The 21,685-nt window shown below is 37.6% G+C and overlaps 1 protein-coding gene across 2 annotated transcripts in view; it reads right to left on the bottom strand.

Annotated features, from left to right (window-relative positions):
* AGMO (alkylglycerol monooxygenase) overlaps positions 1-21,685 on the bottom strand; it is a 190,225-nt gene that overhangs the window by 164,195 nt on the left and 4,345 nt on the right. For both annotated transcript variants that reach the window (XM_068209875.1, XM_068209866.1), the window contains exons 2-3: positions 19,223-19,353; positions 5,874-6,025 (exon numbers count right to left, since the gene is read on the bottom strand). In XM_068209875.1, coding sequence (XP_068065976.1) covers positions 5,874-6,025; positions 19,223-19,353 — 283 coding nt within the window. The remainder of the gene's footprint in view (positions 1-5,873; positions 6,026-19,222; positions 19,354-21,685) is intronic.

Below are 21,685 nucleotides of genomic sequence, written 5' to 3'. Positions count from 1 at the left end.
CAATTATTATGTCACCACATGTAAAGTAAAATAGGAAGAGGCTTTAGATATCTGCATATGCCACAATAAAATTAACATACTAAATGAGTCAACCTCATGACTCATGACTCATTATTATGTCACCACATGTAAAGTAAAATAGGAAGAGGCTTTAGATATCTGCATATGCCACAGTAAAATTAACATACTAAATGAGTCAACCTCACCTCATATCAGGACATTATTCCTGCCAGTATACAAGAAATCAGTATTTCAAACAACAGGAACTTGTTATGAACAGTAACAACCTGAAAATAATACAAGCAGGCTCCTATAATTTTATGGGACTCTAGACATTCCATATCAGGAAGCCTCATTGCAGATGATGAAGTTTTCCAGTGAACTTTCTCAAGAAAATGTAACTTTAATATGAAAAGGAATGGCAATATCTTGATTTGCTAAGATTGACTTTGGTCTTCTACAAATTCAGTGTTCACTCAAAAAATTAAAAGACACATAGTAAAGGAGCACTTCTACTTGTGAAAACATAAGAGAATGGTAAAAGACAAGTTACAAAAATAAATATACAGAAATTAAGTAATTATGTAGTTTATTTACAGTCAACTTGAATGGCAATGAATGAGTCATAATCACCTGAACCATGTACTTATCTTAATTCATGTTGTACTGTCTGGAGGTATTAGACTAGAATCAATCAGACGATGGAATAGAAAATACGACAACCAGCTATTGCTTTTGCTAACTTTGTGAGAATATTAAGGACAGCATTTTAATACCCTGCTTTCACAAGCCTGTTTAAAAAATAAGAAAAAAAACAACTGACAGAATAGCAAAAAATGTTTTCTGTGCCATTCACCAGAAGAGAATATTTTTTCTCTTAATGACTGTGTATCAATTCCCTTTGCAATCAACACAAGCTGTGACAAGAAAAAGAGCAGAGCCTCATCCAGTCACTTGACAGTTCCCAACATTTTCTATCTTTCACTGGGGTGAAGTTAAATGTTTCATTTTGGATAATCAATATGGTACTGAATTTCTAGTCAGGTAAACAACAATATTTTCCCACAGGCAAAAATAAGCCTAAAAATACCACCACCACCCAACCCTGTCTCCCCTTGGCATGTAACAGAGCATCAAAATTTGCTGTATTTCTAGGGGAATACAGATTTTCCTGAAAAGCAAATTTTGTAAGAAAAGTTAGATGTCATGTTATTATAATGAACTTCCCATAAATCCAAAACCCTGTAAATAAAAAACTACTTCAATATAGTATCAATTGTTAATACAATATCTACGTAACAAGCCCATACTAATATACTGAGTTCAGACAAGTACATTATAAAATGCAGATGATGCAAGCAGCACTTCAAAGGCAAGAATGGGTCAGATAAATAAAAACAGTACAATCATATGATTTCAATACACCATCCAAAAATGATCACCAAATATAGATAGTGAAGAGACTTTGAGCCTCTGAGCTGCGTTTTCTTCTAAAGAGGTTAAATTCATCTCCTCATGTAACAACACAGTATTGCATTGGTATCCAGTAACACATTAGGATTAATATTACTACACAATTCATATATAATTATCAGAAAGAACAGGACTGGACTTTACTGTTGCACATTCCAGTAATTTTAACTGTATCAATCTCGAGACACTACCTGTGAAAATTTATCCACGCTGGCTTCTTATAAAACAATAAGTTACCTGCCTGTGCACTACTGACTCAGAAAATCGTCTGCTCTCTCTCAAGTCTCCACTTAATCCCACAGATTCTCAGCTAGCACACCTGGCTTATGTCCTGCTCCATGGCTCAGATGACCCCTATGACTACTGAGTTGAATTGTTAAGAAAGAAATGCAACACAACCTTGTTTTTTAACATGGTTTATTTCAGTGATCTTATGCACACAGTTTCCATACATGGTATTTTTTTCAGGACTGAGTGGGTTGTGAACTGCAGCATGGTATAGGAAAGAGCAGCCAGAAACTTCTGAAGTCAGTTCTGCTGCTGAAGGAACTGTAACAAAAGATGCTCACAGGGAGAAGAGGCAGAAGCAATGTAAGTCATGGCTAAGAGAAACACCCTTCTAAAAGAAGTTCTTTAAAACAGAAGTTGAAAAGTTCACAAAACTTCCAATTATTTGAAGTCTTAGGAAGAAAAGTTTTCAACACCCTCAGCTGAGACATTTTGCCACAGTCTGAGGCATGGTCTTTTGAAGGACTATGCTGACGTTAGTTTTCAGGGTTTATTTCTTTGTCCTCTGACCCTTCAGAAGCTGGCTTTGGCCAAAAGGTCAGTCTTGTGGTGTGGGAGAATCTGAGAAGCTTGAAGTCTATTGCTCTACAATACACCTGGTGTAGAAGGCTCATTTCTCATCCACTAAAAATAAATTCAGAATTATTAAGAGACACACCATTAACTTGAAATTTTATGTAGCAGCTGGGGAATCTGCTGAGGATATACTCATCAGTTGAGGTCTATTTTATGACCTCAGATGTAACTCAAACCATCAGCTCATATTGGCTCGGCCCTTCGCTGACAGGGACCATGTCACGTATCCCGCAGGGCGGCTGGAAGCCACCAGCGGACAATGGGGCGAGCGGCTGACACCGGCCAGAGGGGCCCAGGCAGAACAATGCAGCTGCTGTGGAGGTTGGCCCTGCTGAAGGAAACTCGCTTCTCCCAGGTTGTCTGAGGGGAGGGACACTGAAGCAATGGAAATTTCCCAGCAGTAAAGGAGAACAAAAGAAGAGGTGTTGGAAGCTGCTGTTAAGAAGAAACAGTTTCTTCCAGGGCCTGACAGAGGAGAGGAGATTCCCCCAGCTGACAGAAACACACTCTGTTCTGCAGGATGTGATCCTTCGGGAAGTGTAGATTAAAAACTACTCCCTTACAGAGCACCAGAGCCTTGCAACCCCCCACTATTCCCCACTGGAGCACAGGGTTGAGCACACAGCTGCTGCCAAGGGACTTACTCAGGCCATGGGTGGCCCTGGATCCAGCAGAGCCCCCCTCACCAGAGCTGGGCATCAGAGACCCACAGCTGGCTCTGCACCAGCACCAGTGTTTTTGCATGGATCTGGAATTCTCTAGATTTCCCCCGTGATTAAAAGGTGTGGCTGCTGAAGAAATAAGTTTACAGAGCTTCCAAATTCCTTACAGCCGTTGTTATTTGTCTGCAACAGGAGTATCCGTGAGGCCAGGGCGCGGGGAGGGTGTGCTGGGGTTCAGCACTGCTCTGGGACCGCCAAATCCCCCTGACTAGCAAGACTAACTCCACAAGGTCTCTGCACCTGGAGAGGAAACTTGAGGGGTAATCCATATATGCTAGATTAAAATACCTGGTAAAAATCCTTCAAACCCACACATATCCTTCCCTAAAAAAATGTTTTCAAGTAAAACCTATGATTTTACAGCATACTTTTTTTAGTAGTACAGTCGTAATGGGTGTTTTTACTGAAACAAAGGGAAAAGTAACATGGATTTATAAATTCATTAAAATGCCATGAGAAAGAGCAGTGTCGAGGTAGACCCATTGACTGCCATGGCTTTTGGATCAGACCCAGAAGAATGCTGGAATAAGTGGCGAAGCATTTTATTTTCTAACCTTTCAGTGGCTACTGCAAACAATGGAAAATACAAGTACATACTTAGAATAACTCTATCCTTTGCAAAATGAGATCACACCTAAAAATACTTCCTTTTGTTGCTGTATAACTTCAGTTTAGGATAATAGTTATTACATGCATATAGTGAAGAGGAAAAAATATCTCCTCAAATGCTGGGTAAAAATTTTATATTTCAAAGTAGGGTTCCTCCTACAGAAGAAACTTTAAAATCTGTAGTGATTTAAGACAATTTATGAAATACTAGAATGAAAAATCTAGTTATTTGTGGACAACATGAAATAAGGTAGTAAAAATGTCAAGGGGTTGAGTTACTAAATTATTACTTGCAGCCGGGAAAAGCTACATGATGATGATAATTCTTAGTATCAAATTATATCAAATTCTAAGAAACAACTGAAAAATGTATCTGAATTTTAGTTTTTCAGTTTGAAACAATTAGGGCTAGCCCACACAGCTTGAACTTCCTGGGATATATATGTGCTATTAATTTTTAACTTTGCTGTAGGATCCAAGCCTGAATTACCAGGCCCTGTCACTTTCTAGCACAAGGTGTGTTTTGTCTGCTTGTACCAGCAACTTTTCCAGTGCCCTTTCTTCTCAATTTGCAAAGATAATTTTCCTGACTTTTTAAAACCATCTCCCTGAATTTCCTCAGCAATTTCCAATGCAGCTTTCACAGCTGTGTTGCCGTGCTACAGATTTCACCATTGTGTGACCAGAGAAGCGTGTTGGTTAAACTAAAATCTCAATTTAAGAGTGATTTTCTACAATGCTTCATCAGTTTCCTGCTAAGTAGCACAGATCTAACAGCGAACAATATTTCTGTAACCTGAAGAAGAGTAAATTAACATTTATAGAATAGCTCAGCACTGACCTTCTTAAGAGAAGAGCAGCATTTTCTTAAAGTTTCTTCAACTCCATTACATATAGAATTGCCTTGGTTTTATTTCTAAAACACCTATTGAGATTAATTCCAAAGTATTCCATCAAAAACAAAAACAGAGAAGAGTAAATGCAAAGTTGCTGAAGGAACAGAAATATATCCATTGCTTTACAAAGTGCAGAGATGGCCCTGTTCCCTTCTCTGCCAGTGGGAATTTCACCACTGACTCCAGAGAAAGCTCAGCCAAGCTAGTGATTTTCTAACACTTGAAGGCAATTATTTTTATTTTAAAACACAGGAATAGCCTCCTGCTCTTGTGCAGTTCTTAGCCTGAGGCTGCAGCCCTGCCAGCACTGTTAATGTCATTGTTTGTGAAGTGTATTCCCAGTCTCCGTACACCCACGCAGGGCTCCCAGCCGTGATGTCCCCCTCGACACATTGTTCCAGCTCCCCCTGCTTCCTCACCTCCCGCCCCGTCCCCCCACCATTGTTATTCCTTTACACCCACCCTGCATTGTTCTCACACCCGCCTGCCATCCCCACCTGGGAGGGACCCTTCCTCTCTCCCATTCCTTGCAGCAGCTCAGGCTCCTTTCTTACCTACTTCCATATATTCCACTGACCTACTGGCAGCAGAATATTTTCCCTTTCTGAAAGCACATTACATAAAGTATCATTACTACATCCCACAGCTTCTGCGAGCTTTGGGCACTTGGCTTTGAGAAGCCCAGTCCAAAGCCCCTTAAAGAACAAAAAGATTTTCATTTCATTGCTACAGACTCTAGGTCAGGCCCAGAACTAAGCCTGGTAGAAAGTGATACTGCATTTTCAGATAGGGTATAAAAGACTAGAGCTGATATTTGTTTTCACTATGGAACCGAAATATGTAATGAGACACACATATATGTACAGAAATGGCTGACATTATTTACACAGCCTCCATTATTTTGGCCACCTTGCTTTTTACTGCTCTCTAGTTTGTACATCCACCAGGTTCTTTTGAAATAGTATCCGCACTTTGCTGGATTTTTCATACAGTTAAATAGGGATATTGAACCCAAATTTTTATGTACTTACTGTTTTTTTTCCTTACTTTTTTCATGATGCTTTGCTTTCTCTGTTGAACTGCTTTCCAAATGATACTCCTTCCTTCCACAAACACATGTTTACTGTATAGACTATGATGCATTAACTGTTTTCCATGCTAAAAGTTTCTTTGCTAACCCTTGGAAAGAAAAGCAGCTATATATGCTTAGAGTAGATCAACTATAGAAGCAAAAATGAATACCTCACTTTATTAATAGACAACTAAAGTATTTTGCATGTTCAAACACGAAAAACTTGTAAAGTCTTACCATGGCTCATGCGATGAAAGCAGTAGTATGCAAAGTCCACTCCCAGAAGTGTCAAATACCATGTCCATGGCGAGTCCCAGGGCAGTTCAAAGAGTCTGTAGTTATTCCATACATATATGTAACTAATTAACTCAATACTTCTGAATAAAACACTGAAATAGAGATCCAGAAATTTTTATCAGTAATTCTGTCAGTTTTCATTTCAGAACCTTTTATATATTTACAATTTACCAGCTGGAAATCTTTTTATAACACATAAAACCAGTCTCCAAGTTCTTCACCTCTGCCAAGTAACACTACTACTGACTACAGCAGAGCCTTTGCTTAGTCTGCAAGGTTTCAAAAACCAATTCCCACCTACTCATCACCCATGTTGTGGCATTAGGTACACTCAAAGGCTGAAGCACTCCTGTGCTCTGCACGTGTTATGGTGCTCCTGTTTTCCCAAAACTGGAAGAAACCCATACTTGCTAACTAGTAAGTCAGAAGTGATTGAAGTGTAGCAGCAATTATGCCAAAACACTAACACATTAAAATACCGTGACTTCTTCCATTACAAGAAAGAACATGGAAGGGGGCAGGACTTCTGGGAGCAGTGAAATGTCTGATCTGCTCATCATATCACTTCACTTCAAAAGAGGATAAATGCAGCAGGAGGAGACAAAGACCAGTGCCTTTGAAAAAAAGAGGAAGGGCAATTGGATTCTGAGAAAGGAATATTAAAAAATAATGAACTTGCAAAGGCAAGGAAAGCCACCAGACAGCAGTTCTCACTGCTGCTGAGTTCCTGAACTACAGAGACAGGATAGCTGTCCCTGGCCTAACACAGGCTCAGCACTGAGACCAGGAGGAGGAGAGAGAAAACTAGCTCTGGAATGGGCAGGCCAAACCTAGTAGTAACTCTCCACAGCTGCTCAGATTAATACAAATTTGGGTTGCCATGGTCACACCCTCCTCTCAGCACCCTACTACCTGATTTCACCAATTGGGGCCCTGAGCTACCTCCAAAAAAATTCCTTTGATTTTGCTGGGTGAGATTTTGGGTGAATCAGGAAGCATTAAACCCAGGTTTGAATGGTGAGAGGCTGTAGGCACTGGGATGGCCCAGGTGACAATTGGCTTTGGTAGCTATGAAATGGTGCCTCAGATGCAGATGGATATATATTTAAACTAGAGATATATATGTATATACACACATATATATACACACACATATATACACACATATATATATATATATATATATATATATACACACACACACATACATATATATGCAATTTTGTAGAAGAAACCAACCCACAGCAGGATTTGTAGCAGATTCCTCACAATGTTTCCTACTACTCTCCTTTGTTGTGTTGCTGAAAATGTAGTGAAACAGTGGTGAACTGAATTAAATCAGCCTCTGAAAAGCAGGAAACAACAAAAAAAAAAAAGTAGGGGAAAGATACTAATCATAGAAAAGTCACAAATATCCTTTTTTTATATATCAATGGGTGACATTCACCTCAGTTTAGGACCTAAGAGTAAGAAATAAGATAATCACACACACACAAAAAATGTGTTTCTCAGATGTTATGCTGCTGCTATTCTGTGGAGGGGAGGTAGAAGAATTATCAGCTACACTTTTGCACAACGTCACGTAAGACTTTAAAAATCTATAAAACATATTCATAGTTGAAGAAAGACTCTGGGATACAAATCCAGGGAGCTTCCAAAGAACACTGCAGATAGCATACCACTAGACACTACTTAAATAGAAGTGGCAACGCACATATGTGTTTCAGCCATGCAAAATCTCACCCAAAACACAGACCAACTTCTGTATTTCACCTTAGTCTCATCTAGAACTTCACCTTACATTGAAATCAGCTGAAAGATTCCCTGTGCATCTCTGTCACATCTGCTCATTCTTGCCTCAGTACCACTTCTCAGAGGTATTTCTTTCAATACCCTTCCTTTTTTTGTCTAATTTTCTTTCAGCTAGATTATTTTTGATACAGTTGACAGCATGGCCAGAAAAATACTAGAATCTGCAAAACTAAAAAAGGATGTATACTCCTTCCCTTTTAAAGACTTTTTTCACACATCTGGAAAACATCCCTGAAAACTGTCTGGCCATGCCCTGTCCTTTTGGGCAGCTGCACTGTAACAGAAGGGATGCTCAGCATCCAACCAACGGGGGATGATTGTTTCAGCTTACAAGCCATCCCCTGTGCTATAGCTGAACTCCATCTTTTTGCTTTATCCTCTTTACTCAGAGCTTTTATACTCCTGGCATTTGCACCTCTTCCCATAAATATTTTGAATAAAGCTAGAAGAAAACACCTTGAGTTTCTGTGGTGCTAGTTTCACTAGTAATGAAGAAAAAAAGAAATCTGAACCTCCCAATAAGAGCCTGCAAGCATAACAGTATCACATCCACCATTTTATCCTGAGAGCTGAAGCACTCAGAAGTAAAGAACTAATATTTTTTCCACAGCCAGGTGCACATCCTACCTACAACTCATTCCCAGCTTTACTATAATCATACAAGTTTTTCACTTGAATAAAACCAAGACACAACAAAAAACATGAAATTTCGTTTTATTTTAGCAGCTTGACCATGAAGAATTTCTCTTGACTAGCAAGGACAGGTGTATCCACCACTTCAAAAACAAATTTGCTATGTCCAGAAGGTGGACCATACACACCTGGAACACGTTTAATTTTCATAAGAGCTGTGTTCTATAAATATTTTTAAAGAAGACTATATGTGTCCAAGCAGATTTTTGCAATTCACCTCATGAGGAATCTGTAAAGTTCAGTATAAATTCTCAATCCATTTCACAACAGGTCAGATGGGAAGCTGATATTATTCAAACACAAAGAAATGGGCATTTCTTAACATCTTTTCAATGACCAGGAAATTTGAAACACCTCTTGCAACATACAGTATCAGTTATTATTAGGTACTGTTTTCTTACTTTATTCTTCTGCTTTTATTAACATATAATAATGCCTTTGCAGTACATCCAAAGATATGTGACCTCCATTTTTGATCAGCTTTCAGTATTTCACCCTCGAGTCCTTTTTTTTTTTTCCACAGGCTGAGGCCAAGGTGTAAACCTTGAGCTAACCCTGCAACACATTTTTCATCTATGCAATTTGCTCTACGTTCTTTCCTTCATGCTTGAATCACAACTCTACAGCACATAACGTTAGCTGATTACTGTAATTAATTTAGAGTAATCCATCATATTACTAGGCAGTGCTGGAGAAAGAAGAGTTGCTTAACTAAGTATTTTTTTTTTAATTTACAGTGTGATAGGAAAGACCACAGCTTGCATTCAATTACAATTCCTAAAGTTCCCTTGGAGTTTTAAAGGTTTATATTCCCCCTGTTTTTCCCCTCAAGTTCCTTTTTCACTTCTTGAAAATACTAGGAGAACTTAAGAAAACTATTTCCTCATTTAAATGTTGTAACCATAAATGTGATAGAAGTGGATAGGTAAGGCTTTTGTCATCTAGTCCAATCTTCTGTATAAAGAATAATAAATCCTAAAACAGACAGACTGTACAGAAAGCTTTATTATATACATTACATAGATTAATCTTCTTGGGTTTTGAACATCGCTGCTGAAAATTTTCTTATTATGTGTAAAGCACAGTTAGGCAACTGTTATGACCTTGAGAGTTCTTGTCTCCTTGTTTTTAAAGATCGTACATACTTTAATTAATGGCAATAATATTTGTTCTTAATAAACCATTTCCCCCTTCCACTAGGTCAGATTATCACTTCCTCTAATTAAAAAAGTCCAAGAAGGAAATTCTGGAGATGAACTCTCCATGTGGAAATGAAGATCTACTTATTCTAGATCCCTATGGGATAATGAAGGAGGGGAAAAGTGGAAGAAATTCAACTGGAAGAAAAGGCAGCTGCCCATGTCAAAGAATACAAGGTCCTGTTTTGCTTCTTCCAGCCATAGAGCCTGAAACCACATCTTTAAGAAACTCCTTCCATGGTGCCCAGGACAGTCACCAAAAATGAAAAGGGTCAGAGACAGGAGCTGTTCTCTCTTTTCCAAGCATGGAGGAAGATCTGTGTACCAAAAGTGAATAGTCCAAGGAAACTGCCTCAGCTCTCACCACTATTGCAGTCACCACCTCACATCACACTGGGAACTGACCTGGTGCCCCTGAGCTAAAAACACAACCCTACAGCTGGACCTACAAAAGCTGTGCTCTCAAGGGCTGTAACAGACTTGCATCCTTGGAGGTCAAGCACAGAGGGAAGCATGTTAAGACACCCTGGCCATAAGGTTATATTATCATTAAAAATAGTGAGATCTTACTACTACAGTTTCCCTGGGTTAAATAAATTCTCTTTTCCTAGCCTGATTCAAACTATATAAATGTAAAGTTTCAAAATGCTGAACAAAGGCAGTTTCTCAATAATTCGAAGTTATTCAGACCATTTATATAACAGCAGGATACATGAATAATTAAATGCTCTGTAAGATTTTATTTCAGAATGGAAATCATAAGGATTTCCATTCCCAAGGATACTCATAGAGCTTTCTTTTCCAGATAAAACACTGGCTCCAGCCACAATTGAAATAAACATTTTGATAACATGATTTCAGTAAAGAGAAGAAGGGGGAAGGAGGTAGAGGAGCCTTGAGAAAAGATTCATTTGTAAAACAAAGCAAGTCTGCTGCAACTGAAATCCCCTTTTATTTCCTGTACAGGTGCCAGGTCTTGAACAGACACCCAATTTATTAACTTGTCAGCTGACTTATTAGGGTTGACACAAATCGAGCTGAAATATGCCTGACACACTGCAGTCAAGGATTTTTTCACGCTTTAGCACAAAGCCAAACTTTCCACAAGGTGGAAGGAAAGGGAGAGGGAGTTGTGGGAGTTCTATTCCCTGTTTTCTATCATCAAGATGAATATATCTCCTCTCCCATTCTTAATATGCAAAACCCAAGGCTAAAGAATAATTCACCAAAATGATACAGCTGGGAAATTATTATCAGGCTCTGGAAAACCCTTGATTACAGGAAATAGCACCTACATTTTGAGAAAATGCTCCCACCAGACACAAAAGCTCTCCTCTTCCTCAGTATGGCTTTCTTCTCCAGCATTTTAGCCTAAACAATACAAACCTCCAGGTTTCCTCAAGGACAAAGGAAAATATCAAATTCAAATTGAACTAAAAGGAAAGTGACTCAGGTATCCCTACTAGTTGTATTTTACACATTATTGCACAATATTTTACCTGACAGAGCTGCCCTTTTATTCACCAAACCTTTTCTTGTTGCACTTCACTTTTTATTCTCTAATTTATGACATTAATAATAATTTACAGTAGTGGGTGGCTTAAAACGTGAAACAAGAGGTGTTGGAAGAAAAATAGCAACAGTGCTACACTTTTTTATTAAGTTCTAGTCTTGCTACATAATTCAAGTCACTTGTTTATCTTTGCTCATAAATATGTAATTGTTCAGTTGTATCAGTTAAAAATACAACAGAGATATTTTCATGAGAAGTTCCACTGCCTTCAGTGATATAATCCACAGCAGTAACTCATTATGCCCTAAGTTTATGAAAGGTCTTCAGATACTTTTAATTACATGTTATCTTTAAAAGACTAAAAAGCCTAGTTTAAAACCTTCACTACAACTGAACTTCTGGCACTGTAGCTTATTCCTCTTCTTTTATGAGAATGAAAGTTGTATTTTTTTTACACCTATTTATACCTGCCCAGCACTGGGGGCAGTGAATTATATTCCAGTATCTTCAGGATACACCAAACTGGAATATTCTACAGCATCATCTCCTACAAGGCAATGCTCCTGATTTTTCAATATTTGTGCAAGTATCACCATATGACTTTAATACAAATGCTTGAATAGGACCTTTTTCTAATTGAGGGTCTGATTTTGATCTGTCCTACTTGGTTGTTCCACTGAAATGAGCAAAATTGCATTATAGTTTAAGTTGAGCTGGGAAGAAGCCTATAATATTCTCAAAGGTCACATATAAACAAGCAATGAGAAAAGGGTATTCTATTCAATTCAGATTGTTCTAGGTAAATTCAGAAAAACCAAAGGAACTGGTAAGAGTTCCTATGGCCTATAAAAATACAGTGAAATAGCTTCAGTGAAGCATCATAACACATCAAATGATGAAATAAGGAAAAATATTTACATGAGATTTTATGTTGAACTCCTTTGGTCATACTTCTGAATGTTTTAAAAAGATAGTTTGTTTTTGTCCATGATACACAGTGGTGAAAGTCTATTCTTTTCAGATCTGTAACACTCGTTTACAGAATCATTAAGAGACATTTTCCCCAAGTTTCCTAACTTCTAAGTGTTGACCCAAGAAACTAGATTGGCCAGCTCTAAAAATGCTACCACTGTGCTCCATCTAGTGGAGTCCTGATTTAAGATTAATTCATTGTTTAGCAGAGATGTCCTTCAGTCAGAAGGGTACTCTATGCAGAAGCAATTTCTTCAAGTTTTTTTCAAAATGTGTGAAAATGACACAATTTAGCTTATCAAAAATACAAAAAACATGGAATAAAAAAATCTGCACAACATTTAATGGATTTGAGAAACCAGTATATTTTGTGAGTTACAGAGACTACTGAGCTTAATATCATATTTTCAATAAGTGTAAATTCAGTTTACAGTACCTTCACAGAAGAGCACAAGTATATTTGAAAATGTACCCTGACAGCTTCTCTTTGCTTCTAAAGACATGGCAAGTGTAAAGCTGGGCTTTGACATTAGGAATGGGAAATCACCAAGCCACTTACTGGCCCCACTGTACAGAAAAAGACCATGATACAATACTAAGGATGTAGAAAAATATGCATTCTGTGTAAGAGGTTACAACCTAAAAGAGTAATTGGATCCCTAATAGGTTTGTGTGAAATGCAGCAATCTGCAGAATATTATAGAACATAGAGACTACCAGTTGTTTCAGTCAATTAGTTTGAGAACAACCAAGCTCTCCCAAATCCTTCCTTGTCATGCAAGGTAGTCTATAAGTTATTTCATTAGAAACTCAAGAGATTCAAATGCTGGCTCAGATCTTTCCTTAGTCATCACTAAAAGTAGCTCTGTCTCACTGACATTCCTGTGTTCTGCCAGCAGCAATGCCCACATGCGCTCTCCAGACTGCTTCAAACAAATGGAACCAGAGTACCAAAATTCTACAGTTTAAACCTCTGAAGATAAGGCTGCTGATATGCCTGGGAAGGGTGCAGATGGTAAAAGGGGATTAGGGAGGTAGTGATGAGCATGAGAGAGCAGGCAGGAAGCACTATCATCTTTACTGGGCACAGCTGGATTTGGACTTACTGGAAGACATGGCACGATTTATGCCAAAATTATAAACTGTGTTAAAGTGATACAGTAAGAACACAAGATAATCAATCCACACAGGAGTAACTAATTTACTAACTTAGTCCCAATTGGTTCATCAATGCAGACCAGATAAAAAAAAAAAACCAAAAAAAAAAAACAAAAAAACACAAAAACCAACAATCTAGTTAGATTAAACATAACTGATTTTGAAAATCCCCTTCCAGAGTCAAGCTTATGTCCTGAAAATCCTATCTGATCCTGCTGCACAGCACTACTCCCTTACTGAAATTGTTTATCTGACTACTTTACCTACAGAAGATTAGCGAGTTAATTCAAAACCTGTTCCTTTTGACAGAGCTGCGAGGGCTGTGACCTTTGACAAAATGTGGGAACAATCAACAGTGTATATGAGAGAGTGAAGCCAGGAGGGTGCTCTTGTGAAATATATAACTACCTAGTGCTACTTGGAGAGTGGGAGGAATAGGTAGGTGAGTAGATTCTGTCTTTTCAGGCCTATTACTTATTAAAAATAATATTTTTTGGACATATCTATTGATAGTGCCTTAAACTGCCATAACTAGCTGCTGCAGGCATGATTGTGACTGCAGGTTCTGTAGAGACTGAACCTAAAGCCTGACAGCTCTTGGCTGCCCCTTTTCCATTCCCAGACAACTTCCTTGTCTCTCTGCCTAAAGCAAATACCATTTTGCTCAGAGAGTGAACTAAAATAACTCCACTTGGGATCAGATGAGCACCTGTACCAACACAAGAGAAAGAGAGGACTATATAAGTGAGTACAAGAAAGGCAGAAGCGCAGTAGCCAGAAGTTCAGCTGGTTTAAGGGCATGGCATGGCACAGCAGCTTCACTTCCCATTTAACCAGGTTAAGTGACTACCTTTCCAGTTTGGCCCCATCTGCTCATCACTGCCCTAAGTGTGGTGGTTACCGGCCCTCAGACCTGCCACCATAATTGCATGCATAGCTGCTCCCTGACCTGGCTCTGTCAAAATGAATGCAGCTGAGCTTAAACACCTCTTTTATAGTTCTTGGGAGGCTTTTGTTGCTGCTTTTAGCGAGATCGCTTTGTCAGGACCAGGTTAGGGAGCAATTAAATGTGCAGTTAAGTTGGCAGATCTAAGGGGGCAGCTGGACCAGAAGCAACACATCTGACCATGCTCTAAACAAACATCTGTCCAAAGTCTTAGTCAAACAGATGTGAAGAAAAAATGTACCTAATAAGTCTTGACGTAAAAAAACAATTTACAAGAAACTGCATGTATAAAATTTTCTTCTAAGAAATGCAATCAGTAATTTATGAGATGATAATTTTCTATAGTCACATACAATGTATCTAACAGATACCTCAGGAAACCAGCACATACTTCAAATGGTTAAATCAATGCAGGCAACTTTTTTCTCTTCTGTCAAGACACTCCTAGCTCCACAAGGCTGTGAATAACTTGCACCAACTTGAAGTGAGTGCATTCTAATCAGCTCTGCATTTTGTTACTCTTAAAAACTGAAAACCTTTGGCTTCAGATTGCAATTTTATATATGTTACAGAGCAGACAACTCAGTAATGCTATAAAAGCATTGAGTGTTTCTTGTCCTATAACCCTGGCTGCTCTTCTCCAATCCCATTTCTTGTTCTAGCACAAAATTGTGCACAGAGATGGTAAGAATTGATGCAGGTTAATGTGATGGGAAGGTACTGAACCTGCTTCCCAAGCCACTTCACCACAGGGCAACACAAATGCTGATGCTGGCCAAAGAGGGTTGAAGGCACAGAGGGAGGAATGAGCAACGAGAAGTATCAGTCAATCAAAGGTGCTTCATTTGGGAGCATTGCTGGTCTAAAATGTACATGAAACTGCCTCTTCAATCCAGCTTCTGAAAAAAAGATTATTTAAAATCCAGATGATGTACAAAACTGAATATACTGGTCTACAGCAGAAACAGGATTTGTACTCCTTTGATTTAATTACTGCTGATGTGTAGATATATTAAGATACTAGCAAGAGCTAATGAAAAAGCATTTACTCATTCCATTCTCACGTTCAACAATTCAGAGAACTCCAACTTCCTCTGATTCAAAAATCAAGGTAAATAACATATACAGACTGTAATATTCTCTTTAGAAATGGAGAAGTTCATTGCAGACTTGACTGACCAAACTGTGTCAGACATTATATACATACGCACTCATACACTGTACAACTGTGCTGCAGAGCAGAACACTAAAAATTGGCAATTGAGCATGACCATAAAGAACAAATACTTTCCCAACTAGCTTGAAAACATACCTACCTCAGTTATCCCCCAAACACTTTTTGATTTGATTTATGTTCTGCTGCTTTAAAAGAAGAAATGGGTCAATATGAAATAATGCACATACTTGTAAAATGGATATTCATACCCAAAATAAACTTTCTCTTGGGAGAATATTTTTAAAGCAGCATTTAAAGTCTCTTGGCAATGGTTAGCTAGAAAAGTTATTTATTTATTTATTTAGAATAAAAGTTCTCAGAATTTTTTTACTAACATTTAGGATCCTGGGAGTAAACATAGTAATATAAGTTTCTCCCAAATTAATTTTCATTCCATACATTTAGTATTTATACATGCAGAGGAATGCATAGTATGTATTAATGCAGAGAAAATTATATTTAAGAAATGTATGGGCTACTTTACAAGAGATGATATGTATGCACAAACCATTCAACTTACTGCATGCTGTTGAGTCTAATAAGCCTGAAAACAATTGCTTTGTCTGATTAGACTTTTCCTCTTGCACCTACATTTTTAACACTTAGCATACAAGTATCAACAATTTATGAGTTGCACTTTCTCAACAGAAAGTTGAAGTATGAAACACTAAATAAATACTGTTTGCCCTCAAGACATGCATTAGTTCTGTTATACAGACTGTGAAATGGAAAAAATACTTAGAGGCTGACTATGGTTAGTGACTCCTAATTCTTTCATTAAATGTAAAGACCTCTTTGCAATGACACATTGGAAGCTTCATTTTAACTAATAGACTGAAGCCACCATTTTAGACCCAACCACAGATTTTTTTAAGGAAGTGGCAAACCATTGCTGCTAGTTGAGTAAATGAAAATTAGTCCCTGGGAGAGGATACAATCAATGGTGTGTTAATCTAACCTTCAGCTGTTAATGATTTGCACTACTATTTCCCCTGATGCTGTGGGTTCTGCTGAAATATTGTTTTAGCAGTTTCTGTCAACTTTCCCTACCTTTTTTCTTCCTGAAAGGGACAGACTGAAGTGAAAATCTTAGCAACAGATTTTTGCCTGTGCTATTTTTCCCCCTTTTTTTCTTGTGACCCAGTTCTTTCACACCATGGAAGCACAAGACAGAAGGGTAAAGTGTTCTTTTTTCTTCAGTTAGAGCCTTAGTAGCCAGTCTGTAATTCACAACTCCTCTTACTTATAAAAGAGGTGTTACACTAAGCAGTCACCATTAGGAACTGCAATATTAACATGAGATTAAATTATTTAGGAAGTCTGTATTTTTTCTGCTTCTTTCTCATTCAGCCAAAAAGCTAAGTGTTACAGGACTCTTCTTTGGAAAGAACTGCTGAGGAGGGTCTGGTATTTCCAGTCATGAGAGCTGCACAAGCAACCTGGAAGAGACTTCTTGTGCTGGTGTAACAATAAATAGGTGTGCTGATCTTGGAGATTTGCCTGACCCTGCAAACGTTTGAGTCCTTAAGGATCATTTGGTTCACTCAATTGAAACAATCTTGCAAAAGAAAACTGCATAGCCCTCAAGCCAAATTCTGCAGCAAAGGACTGAGTGTCAAAATAATAAAAATACTCAGCACCTTGCAAAGCTGCATTCCACACACACAACACTAGTTTTCTTAGCAAGCATTTCTTCCAGGAATGAGTGTATCTCAATTATTTCTTCATTAAAATAAAGCCAAAAGGACTTGCAAGACCATTCAAACTTATTTTACATGTATCTCAGGCCCTTTTCTTAACTTAATCAGTTCTGAATATTTCAGATGAATAACGGCAAATAGTCAGCAATGTATGCCTGTCACGTTTAAAAAATTTGGGTTAAGTTGAAGAAGTGGCATTTGATCTATTTCAATATTGGCTTCATGCAGACTACAGTAACCCATTATCAAGGTCATGTGTTGCTGCACACAAATCTCATTTTTTGATAAATATTTAATTAATTCATAAAACATATTGAAAGGTTTAATGTTGCTCCATCAAGATTATGCTCACAATTCATTAAAATTATTTGAATATAGGTATACTAGCTGTAAAAATAACTTCATGAAATTCTCAATTTAATAATAACTTTGTTTGAAGACATATCTTTATGATTATTTCTCACATTGAAAACTCATGCCTCTCATTTTCAGATATTTTAAGAATTTTGAAGTGTGTCCTTAAAAGGTTTCATCAGGTATATTTACTACTGATAATTAACACAATCTATCAGAAATTGTACCTAATGGACCTTGTCAAAGATTGTATTGATTAGAAAGCTTAAAAAATCAACCAACTGCCAAATGATTAATAGATTACAAAGAGTGTGATTTACACATTTCACAAAATGAGTTCTACTAGCCAGAAGGGATCATCTTTTGTTGTTGTTGCTATGCACTGTTAATGTATTAGATCAAGAATCTGGACTGAAAGAAAAGATTTCTAGTAAAATTTGCAGTGACATAAACCAGAGACCTCTAGGTAACAAAGACAATTTTTCATGGATTCAGGCTACTTCAGGAGGACCAAATGTACAATCCATGTATTTCTATGTGGCCAAATATAAGAACATATTGCCTATGAATGAGGAATGTAAGCCACAGAATCCAAGAAAGTATTCAGGGATGAAAGACAGCTCAAAGGATCTGGGATATATAAAGGGAGGAACAACAAGTAGAAATAGAGAACAAATGACTTCATTATTTGGCACTGATGTAGTAATTTCTGAAATATGGAGTGCACTTGAGACATCAACACTATGAAGGCTGAAAAACTGCAGAGGATTCTGAAAAAAAGCTGGGGGAATAACTGAAAGGCTTGAAAATACACCATATAGTAAAACTCAAATAATAAAAACTTTTCTTCCTTTAATGAAGAAATTATATACAATTTGATGTTCACCTGCAAATTCATACATGGGGAATACAAATGTATCCCCATTTGAAAAGAAAATATGCAATAAAATCTATCATCTAGAAGCTCACATCATGCAAAGGCATATCTAAAACATGACAGTACTTACAAGTAACTAAAATTTCTGGAAAACACTTAGAGCAATTTATATAAAGAATTTGCTGGATTTTTCCACTGGGATTCACAGTTAATCCACAGTGGCTATTTCCTTAAAATACAACTCTGCTCACCAAACTAATTGAGGTAAATCTTATGGCCTTTACATTGGAAAGTGAATTATATGATCATGTTTGCAACAATTATCTCAGAAATTAAAATCCATTGAAGTCAGGGATAAGATTATGACTCTGTTCAAAGCACTTTGATCACATGCATATTCACAATTCTATTGATCTGGTTATATGCACCCAGCTTTATTTTTAAAGGCTAACAAAAACAATAAACTTGGTTTGTTGGTTTAATTTTGTTACCTTCCTGTATTTTAATGAAAAACAACCCAGATTCTAAAATCTAGTCTAATATAAGATATAGTAAAGTCAGGTGAAGTCCCAGAAACAGCAAAAGATGATGGCAAGGTCCAATACAGATTAATATAATTGATGATAAATTGGTATTGTGGAGCTGGACAACACCCTGTAAGAATCATACTTAGCCTTACAGGTTAGAAAGATTTTATACATGTCACTAAAATTTAATTGCATAAAGAAAGGTCCAGCTGCCTTGTTTAATCATTTTGGATTAGCAATAACAACTTCAATACATAATTATATTTTCTTCCTTCTTAGTGTTAAAACCCAAGCAATCTCCAGATTGTATTCATATACTCACTCTGGTAGTCGGGACAGGATACCCAAGGAAAGAGAACTTATGCCATCATTGATCCGACCCGGCAGCTTACGCTTCTGAATCCAGCTGACAGCAAACTCCAGCCCAATGAAAGTAATGAAGAATGGGATACTCTAAAAATAGTTTGGGAAAAAAAAAAAAGCCATAACAAAATAAAATTAGATACACTTTTCCTAACAGCACTTTGTGCTGTGAGATGCTTCTCAGATTGGCTGTCACTTCAGTAGCTACTCCTGTAATAGAGCTCATAACATGGACCTTAAAAATCAGAACAACCAAGGCTACCATTTAATCCACAACACCAGCATAAATCTATTGCAGTAACCTTCTCCCTCAGTGTTCTCTTTTGTATATTCTGCACATAAACTCAAACATTATCAGAACAAAACATAAAAGTCTTTCCAAACTAATATTTCTCATATTTAAGTAAATCAGTGAGAGCACCAGTATTTTTGGAGACTCCTCCAACCACAAAGTAGAACAGAATCTGGTTTGGATTTGATAGTGTATGAAGTTTTTTGACTGTTTTCAGCCACTGAATTTGGTATCCAATATTATTATCTGAAAGATATAGTAAAGTGAGTTTCTTTCTACTTGGTATTTCTATTGCCATGCTTTTCACTGAAGACAACAACAGCTCTTCTGTATGTGTTTTCATCAGTGAATCCAGTAACTATGCAGCCCATGCCAATTTGGGCCATACTCTGTTCTCTTCCCAGACCAAGTGACAATGATCAATGATACAATGCTCCCCTCTTTGGGATTATGCTGACTGCAAAATAGTTTTCTGCCCTTCTGCAGAAAAGTATAATGATGAGCAAGACTGAAACATTTCTCTCTCACAACATTGCTTTAGTCTGGGATTCAATTCTCACTGTCCATCTTCCATCCCCAATCAACTGGCAAGCTGAAAATGCACAGCAATAACACTCATGAGTGAAAGATGTAACTGGTGAGGACTGTCAGACCTGTTCTCAATTTTTTATCATCTCAGGCAACAAGAAAAAGGCTTGAGTAACAGTAAGTCGTAGAGCTTTTTTTTTTTTTTTTACTAACACTGGAGTCCTAACAGTCCTTGCACTTCATGTGTGGAAGGAATGAGGCAGTGACAGTGTTTTAGCCATCACCACCAAAATCTAGAAGGCCTGTGGCAAGGAAAATGGGAAGGAGTTACCAGATCTCTGTGCAAGCACATGTTCCTTCAACAGCCTCCTCTGCTCTGAAGAAAACTTTTAGGTGACCTTTGAGACACCTGCTTTAGACAACTGCTTTTTGGTTATATTAAGGCATAAAATTCCCACCATGTTTTGCAGGGCAAGAGAAATGCAAGACCAGTTCTGCAGCACTCTGGGAGGCACCGCACTGCCATACTTGCCCTGCAAGTTTGCTGCTGCTTCTCATCCCTTCAAATGGCCTGCAAACACCTACAGCTTCACTGCCTGGAACCCTCCAAACTGCACTGCTGTAGAACAGAGGCTGCTCCTGCCCAAACAACATTTTAATAGAAGCATGTTGTCTCTGCAAATACCATTGCATTTTGGAGGGCGCTCATTTTTGTTGCCAAGTGAGATATGATCTGGGAATTCCGACTAGGCTGGGACACTAAAGAGACTAAGATGGATACAGACCAGATTGCTCAGTCCAAGAAGAATTGGATGATTCAAACCATGCAAACAGCAAGAGATTTATAACATCTAGAAAATGTGAAAGTTCATAAACTTCAGCAGCATAGGGTTAGGTTACAATAACAGATGGACAGAGCTTAATATCAACATGACACTTTTTAATTTAGGTGCCTAGCTTACTCTGTAACAGCATTTTAGACATGTAAAAGCATATTCCGATAGGCACCAACTGATGACATAAAAAAACTAGAAAGAAAGGGAAGACCTGTAAAGGCCATAAAGCCTAAACAGCACCCAAGAAAACCAATGTGGCAAATCTTTCAATATTTGGAATAAGTAAAAAATAATGTAATAATAAAATATATTATAAAAGGAAATAATAAAAGAAGAAGGAAACCCTAAAACCTTCCATTTCGAACCAATGAAACATACTAGGAAAAAAATAAACACTCCTTGTTTTGCTCTCTATATCTATTTAATTTCTAAGTAGGTAAGACTTTGCATGTACTTTTCCTAACTGATATAATCAAATAATAGATTCCTAACTTAGCAAACAAAGGTTGATGACCACAGCTGTACACTCCAGCAGAGAAAGAGAGGTTTAATACAAATGCACTTTAATACACTTTATGGCAATATTAAGAGGCAGTTCTAGCACAGACTACAAGGAGTTTTAAGGTATGGAACAGCAGAAGCTGCAGAGCAAATTGAATGGGCTCAGAACAGAGAAAGTGAAGTGCTTTATTCATGAAATAAAAACAGTTAATAGGAAATGTACAATGTCTGTATTCCATGTGATGATTCATTTTACCTACTAACC

This window comes from Anomalospiza imberbis, chromosome 1 (genome assembly GCF_031753505.1).
Source record: "Anomalospiza imberbis isolate Cuckoo-Finch-1a 21T00152 chromosome 1, ASM3175350v1, whole genome shotgun sequence".
NCBI classification, from domain to species: Eukaryota; Metazoa; Chordata; class Aves; order Passeriformes; family Viduidae; genus Anomalospiza; species Anomalospiza imberbis.
This window is presented reverse-complemented; position numbering and strand designations above follow the sequence as displayed.